The sequence below is a fragment of the Cricetulus griseus genome, chromosome 4 (genome assembly GCF_003668045.3).
Source record: "Cricetulus griseus strain 17A/GY chromosome 4, alternate assembly CriGri-PICRH-1.0, whole genome shotgun sequence".
Taxonomy (NCBI): Eukaryota; Metazoa; Chordata; class Mammalia; order Rodentia; family Cricetidae; genus Cricetulus; species Cricetulus griseus.
Genome location: NC_048597.1, coordinates 201,265,232 through 201,272,528, shown reverse-complemented (window position 1 = coordinate 201,272,528; position 7,297 = coordinate 201,265,232). Strand labels below are relative to the sequence as shown.

The window sequence follows — 7,297 nt, the reverse complement described above, 5'->3', positions numbered from 1 at the left end:
AGACATCTGTTCAACCATGTTCATAGCAGCACTATCTGTAATAGCCAGAAACTGGAAGCAGCCTAGATGCCCCTCAACCAAAGAATGGATAGAGAAAATGTGGTACATTTACACAATGGAGTACTACTCAGCAGAAAAAACAATGGAATCTTGAAATTTGCAGGAAAATGGAGGGATATAGAAGAAACCATTCTGAGCGAGGTAACCCTATCACAAAAAGGCAAACATGATATGTACTCACTCATATGTGGATTTTAGACATATAGTAAGGGATTACCATCCTACAATCCACACTGCCAGAGAAACTAGTAAACAAGGAAGACCCTAAAAGAGACAAACTTTGTCCCCTGGAGAAGGGGAAAGGGTCACCATCCCCTGAGCAAATTGAGAACATGGGAAGAGGGGGGAGGAAGCTACGAGAGTGAGAAGGGAAGAAAAGGAAGGATGCAGAGGTCATGAGGAAGCAGAAATTCTGAGTCAGGTGTAGATTAGAAGAAAGGACATATGATGGGTAGGATTTTAGTTGGGGGGGTGGTAGAGGAGGAAGGGAGGGAGAAGGGAACTGGGATCGTCATGTAATTCAATCTTGTTTGTAATTCAAATATATAAAAAATTTAAAAATGTCTTAAAAAAAGAACACTTCAATGTCTGCAGGCGTTGATGTGGGGAGAGTGGGCTGCTAGGGTACACACAGCTTGTACAAGATAGAGACTTACATGTGTTTTTTACTCTTTTGGCTTTCCCAGGGGCCCACCACCCAGGGCCCAAATAAATCACAGAATGAGTCTTGTTACTTTTGAATGTGGGGCTTTAGCTTGGCTTGTTGCTAGCCAGCTTTTTTTTGGGGGGTGGGGGGTGGGGGGTGGGAAGAGGAGTTAGAAACAGGGTTTCTCTGTGTAGCATTGGAGCCTATCCTGGCACTCGCACTGGAGACCAGGCTGGCCTTGAACTCACAGAGATCTGCCTGCCTCTGCCTCCAGAGTGCTGGGATTAAAAGCGTGCACCACCAACGCCCCGCTAGCCAGACTTTCTTACCTTAACCTGTCTACCTTTTACCTTTGGACTTTATCTTTCTTCTGTATATCTTACTTTACTTCTTTCTCTATGGGGGTGGCTGGGTGGCTGGCCCCTGCAGTCCTCCTCTCCTTGTTCTCTTGCTGCTCCTATCCCTCCTTGTTTCTCCTTTTATTTATACTGTCTACCTGCCAATCCCACCTATCCTTGCTCCTGCCTTGCTATTGGGCAGCCATTTGGCTCTTTATTAGACCATCAGGTATTTTAGACAGACAAAGAATCACAGCTTCACAGAGTTAAACAAATGCAGCATAAGCAAGTCACAAACCTTAAGAAAATATTCTACCACAAACATGTTAGAGACTTTTTTTTTTTTACTTTATTGCTCTCTCAACCATAGTGAGTATAAACTTTAAACGTAATTGTTAACCATCACAGACCTTATTTCTTAAGTTCATCTTTTACTCAAAGTAATCGTGGGCTGTTTTTCCTACCTCCCTTGACTCCTCCACACAAAATGACTACAGAATTCTAAACAGATAAAAATTTTAGAGAGGGACTAGGAGGTAGATTCCCTGATAGGCAGAAAGGAAGTAAGGACATGGCTACATAATAAAGACAGCAAACTTCCAAAAGGCTATTTTCATTTTCACCCTCCTGACCCAAGACAAAAAGCTGGCAGCTTAAAGCAAGGGGCTAGTGGCCTTTTTCTCTTACGGTCAGAGCCGAAGTTACATTTTAAGTTTTAACTACCATGCCTTAGACATCCATATAACAGAAAGATGCCTCTGATCTCCAAGCAAGCCACCTGCCCACCGACAGATAGTGCCTGAAATGCTAGAGGCTATTGTTTATGGGAGATAACAAGCCACATGTTTCTACTACCTAAACAAGTTTGACCCATGGCACTGGATGTGCTTGACCAAGTGTGGGTTTATGGGAAGGACATATTCAGGATGGATGCTTGCCCCTGATTGGAACTGATAGGAAATACTTAAGCCACAGCAAACAGTGCAAACAGTGGCCATTTTTCTGGAAAACCAGGGATGAACGTGATGGCCAGAAACCATTCACCTGGCTGGTATTTAATTAAAGCTTGCTTCAAATTTGTTTTCAATTATCATAGTGGTCTTATTCTCCACTGGTGGGATTCACACTGTCCTTAGGCACCCCTGCTGATGAACTTGCTCAACAAGTTCAAAACCTGCTCAGGCCTTGTTTACAAAGCAGCTATGGGCCAATCAGTCCTCCTTGTCTGTCTTCAAACTGAACCCTTAATTAGGGCAGGACTACTCTTCAAAGACTTAAAAAACCCAGCCCTTGAGAAGAGAGTGGGGTTTTGGCTTCCTGAGCACCGCCCTCCACTCCATGCTTTTTGGAGGATCTTTTCCTCTGTCTGCTCCAACCTTGTGTTTTTCTTACTCCCAGTAACAGCCCCTCTTCAAATGCCCATGCTGTCTGCTGTGTTTGAGCTTTCTCTATGGCTACTTCTCAAGCTTGAGATTTTTCCTGCCTCTTAATTCTTTAACTGGCATAGGAAATGAACCCCATCAAGACCCCTCGATGGTAACACTAGTCTGTAGCAATGGTAGAGACTTTACTCCATAAAGAGTAAGTTGTGCCCTTAACTAAAGACAGGCCATGCTTCATTTAAAAATAAAAGCCATAGCCAAGGATGTAGTTGAATTGGTAGAGGGCTTAGCTCTCCAAAAGGCCCTGGGTTCCACCCTCAGCACCCCAGAGATGGGGGAAACTGTTAGCTAGGGTGCAGTGAAACCATGCAACTAGATCCCTCTGTGGATAGGTAAAAGAAGGTCTATTGAAGAAGTCAGCTGATGGGTCTGTCTCTGAGTAATTGGAACAGCAAATGATGACAGAATGAGCCTTGCCAGTTTAAGGGCAAAGGTAGCAGCAGGGGCAGGCATGTGAGACAGAACAGCCTGGGAGGTAGAACAGGGCAGAGGGGCAAGGGAAACCTAAGAGCCTAGGAACTCGATGGGGACTTTGATCATTTACAGGCTCCTTTGCTTTAATCAGGAACTATGTGACCACTGAGGGGGCGGGTAAGAGAAGTAATTGCTTTTCCTGTCAAGCAAAATGCATGCTGGTCACAAGATTTCTAAGGAATGAGACCTTCAAGTTCTCCGAATCCACTAGCAATCTTTCTGTCTACCCAGCCAGAGTTCAGCCTTAGCTGAGATCAGAGTGTTGCTTGGAACATTGCCATAGCACTACCATTAGGCGGTCCACTTTGGACCTACCAAGAACAAGCCAAAAGTTAGATAGGTAAGTTTTTATTTGAGGTATTTGACTGTTGTTGTAGTCAATAATTGATGAGGTTTATATATGTTCCATTTACTTGACATCTGAGCAGTAACTGATTATTCTAGAAATATTAGAATTACAGGAACTAAACATTTTATGAGAAAATAGTTGCAACATTGTGACACCAGAAAAATTTTGAGTTTTTAAAATGAGTCTTCCTTTAGCAGAAAATCATGAATTCCTTTATTCATGGAAACCACTTAAAAGTTGTCAATACAAGTCTTATCAGGTGGGGTGTGGTGGTACAAGCCTTGGGGCAGAAGCAGGAGAATCTCTGTGAGTTCAAAGAGCCAGATCTATATAGCAAGGTCCAGGCTAGCCAGGGCTACATCCTGAGACCCTGTCCCCCAAAGCCCCCCCCCACAGTACCATTATAATATTATATTGAATTATATTACTTTAATATGTTATAAATGTATTATTAGTATGAAAAATATATAAGTAGATTTATATAACTATACTGATTTTCTAAAGAGAGAAAGAAACACATTTACTGTTTCCTTACTAATGACTATATTGAGTAATAATTAACACTAAGGTAAACAGGAGAATATTTTAAAGATTTTAAATAGATAGTATTTATAAAATAACATAGATCTTTTGTGTAAATTATAATTACATTTATATGTAATTTCATAGTAAATTACAATGATATTTAAATTTATATAAAATAAAAAATAAATCAGATTGCGAGCCAAAGCATTTTTCTTAGACAAGGTCATTTCTATGTGTAAAAATTCATATAATCTCTCACTAATTCACAGTGAACACTTTAGGGATGCATAAAAACAAATGCATGACAGAAGTACAGAAAGTAAACTATAATTTGAAAGCACAGCTGTACAACAGAAGTATAGGCTTCATAGGTTGATCGACATAGTTATTTCAGTACAGGAAAAAGCCATGTGTGTTCCTTTCAGATAGTGTCCATCAGAATGTCGTCCTTAAGTCTCTTGTGGAAGCTCAAGCAACTACTGCCATACTCCTGCTCTTTGGTCCTCGTTTCCAGTTCTTTCAAAAAACATGAAATCCTGAAGAAGAAGAAAAAAAACAGTAGAGTTTTCAACAACAAAACAGAGAACAATGCCCACATACAAAGGCAAGTTAAAAACTAAGCAGCATAAGAACAATGGGAAAACACTGCCTTCCCCTTCCCATTTTAATAGCAATCAATTCAACCCTTCTCCCTTGGCTCCGTTCGTTCAGTATCAGTCTCACTAACGTCCTCATAAATTAATTCTCCAGATGCCACTTTTTCATATCCCCCTTGAAATCATTTTTATCTTGCTTCTGTAACTTTTGCTAGTCCTTTCTAGGAATGGAATGTTTCTAGTGACAAGAGTTTGGCAACTCAGCTTTTGACTTGGGGCTGATGCAGCCTTCTTAGTCAGAAAGCATCACTGACGGAGTTCACTGGCCTTGGGCCAGCAGCTCTCCTATGAACAGGCTTACTGGCTCCCCAGACTGTTTTGCCCTATGAGGGTCAAACCTGACATTTCCTCTGTGATTTCTATCAAATCGTAGAGACTTTATTTCTTGGATCTCTTTTATTTCCCTCTCCCCTTCTAATCATTTGCTGATCGCTTGGCTTGAACAATTGCAGTGCCAATTCCTTTTAAGTCACCAGGATTTAGCCCAGAGCCACCAGGGTTTATCTTTGTAAAGTTGGATTTCTAAAAATTTTGTCTAATTTTAAATGAACAAGTTAATTAAATTCTTCAAGACCTACTTTGTGCCTAAAAAGCTGCCATCTTCCCCAAAGTACCAATTTTGTGCCTTAGAATAACTCTAAGCCCCAAGACCTTTGTCTTATGGGCAAACATGGCCTCCTCAATCAACTGGACTAGACTGTGTGTGTCAAGTGTCATGTTAAATAGAATTTCAGATCAAGTTGAACTGTGAGTACTGATATAAAAACATGTCCATTTCATAAGCCATTTTGGAATACACAATTTTGGAATACAAAATGATTTCAGAATGACACTAAGAAAGGCACTGATAAAGAGGATTAGCAGGAACACTTACTATGAGGAAACACGCTCCAAGCATCACAGCCTTCATCTTCACATCAAGGTCTAGCGGGAACTGGATCCCAAAGTTATCTGCATCTGTGAAGGCCTCTTTCACTAAACCAGACCACTGCTTGGAAATTTTGCCAACTACAGTTTCTTCATTTAAAGACTTGAGCTGCATAGCAAAAATAAAGTCATAAATATTTCTAAAAACTAAATGGCAAACATACTTTCAAAGTCACAATTCAATGAAACAAATATTGCATTAAATTACATAAACTGTTAAACACCAACATGTTTAAGTAGGTCCCTATAAGTATTAATTGTACACTGACAAGAATAACATTTTTGGTTTCTGCTGAGACAGAAAATATAAATTCTTATACTTAAGGCAAAACAAAAATTTCAATACCAAAAGTTTAATTCTTCACTGGTACTTTCTAGAACCATTGGGAAAATAATTACAACTACTGTTCAAATGCTGCTTCAAGAAACGTAGCTTTCTTGTAGTCTTGACAGTTGAAATGTGGTAGAGGCTCATTGCCACCCATGGGCAGTAGACCGTGGGGGACTCATGAAATGCAAAAGCCAGGAAAGACAAGCTGGTGGGTGGAAGGGACCAACAAGAAACTCCATGGAAGTTTCCTAGGGCAGAGATGGAGTAAGACTTTATAACTAGTGGGGTGTAAAGAATACAAGAAGGATAGTATATGAAACCAGATTTCCAATGTGGAAACCTTCTTATTTGGGGACTCTGTGGGAGCAAAGCGCAGGGCCCCATTTTACAGTAGAACAGGTAGGGCACAATCTAAAGCCACTCCACATAGGGCAAGTAGATGATCACCAAAGTTTGTACACATAAGCTTGAGCCAAAGGAGGAAGAGATAAATGTGTCCTTTCCAAACCTGCAAAAGGCATCAAAGGGGGGAACAGCCTCCTTTTAAAGCCCTTGCCTCAGACAGGATCCACCAAGTCAACATGGGGACATTCAGAGGTAGTCAACATCTTGGTGGCTGGAGGAGGATGGTACCTTAAATGTGTTGATGCTTACTTCTAATATGAATGAAATCACAAACTGTTGCTCATAGAATAGTACTTTCAGTCCACATCCACAGTAGGCATAGTATTCTTTCTCTTCCTTGAGAATTAGGTTTTATTATATGTCTAATTTGATGATAGGGTGTAGCACATGGCTTGAGTGTTTACCATGGCTAACTTGGTTGGCCTGGATGCTCATCAATGAGCAGTATCACCCATTGAGCTGCTGTGGGTACAGTCCTATGACTCACTTTCCTTGAGCAGATGGCAGGTTACTTCCTGATCCAAGATAGAGCCATAAATATGAGCTCCCATCAATGCACAGAAACTCAGCTGAACTAGAGGCCATGATGTAAACACGGTAATGTTGATTTGAAGTCATGAACCATTATAGTTGCATCAGATATGACATTTTGATAAGCTGGCCTAAAACAAATTCTCTTTTGTATTTTCTTAGCACTTTATGTGCAATAGCTGTCATAAGCATTTACAGTCAGCCATAAAGGCCCATAAAGACCAAGACTGATAAAGGACTGGAGATGCAAACAGTGTTTAGCAAAGTACAAAGTGGTTTACCATTCCTACATTCCTGTTCCCCTGTTTATTGTATCAATCAAGAAATCTAAATGTTTTATAAAAGACATTAATAAAGTAGAAAAATATGATAATACTTTATGATGAAAGTTATGGGAATGGGTGTCTCTCTGAGAAGATCTTATTCTTGATTAATCTTTCCCTTGAGAAAGTGAGAAGAAGGCTGCAGAGGTCATGTGGCTGCTTTAGGCCAATCATTTCTCAACCTGTGGGTCATGACCCCTATGGAGGTCCCATATTTATATTATGATTCATAATAGCAGCAAAATTATAGTTATGAGGTACCAGTGAAATAATTTCATGGTTGGGGGTCC

General features: G+C 40.4%; 1 protein-coding gene across 1 annotated transcript in view; it reads right to left on the bottom strand.

The window, feature by feature from the left end:
• Positions 1 to 4,310: 4,310 nt before the first annotated feature.
• Plscr1 (phospholipid scramblase 1) overlaps positions 4,311 to 7,297 on the bottom strand; it is a 12,240-nt gene continuing 9,253 nt past the window's right edge. The window contains exons 6-7 of the mRNA XM_035444525.1: positions 5,365 to 5,526; positions 4,311 to 4,370 (exon numbers count right to left, since the gene is read on the bottom strand). Coding sequence (XP_035300416.1) covers positions 4,311 to 4,370; positions 5,365 to 5,526 — 222 coding nt within the window. The remainder of the gene's footprint in view (positions 4,371 to 5,364; positions 5,527 to 7,297) is intronic.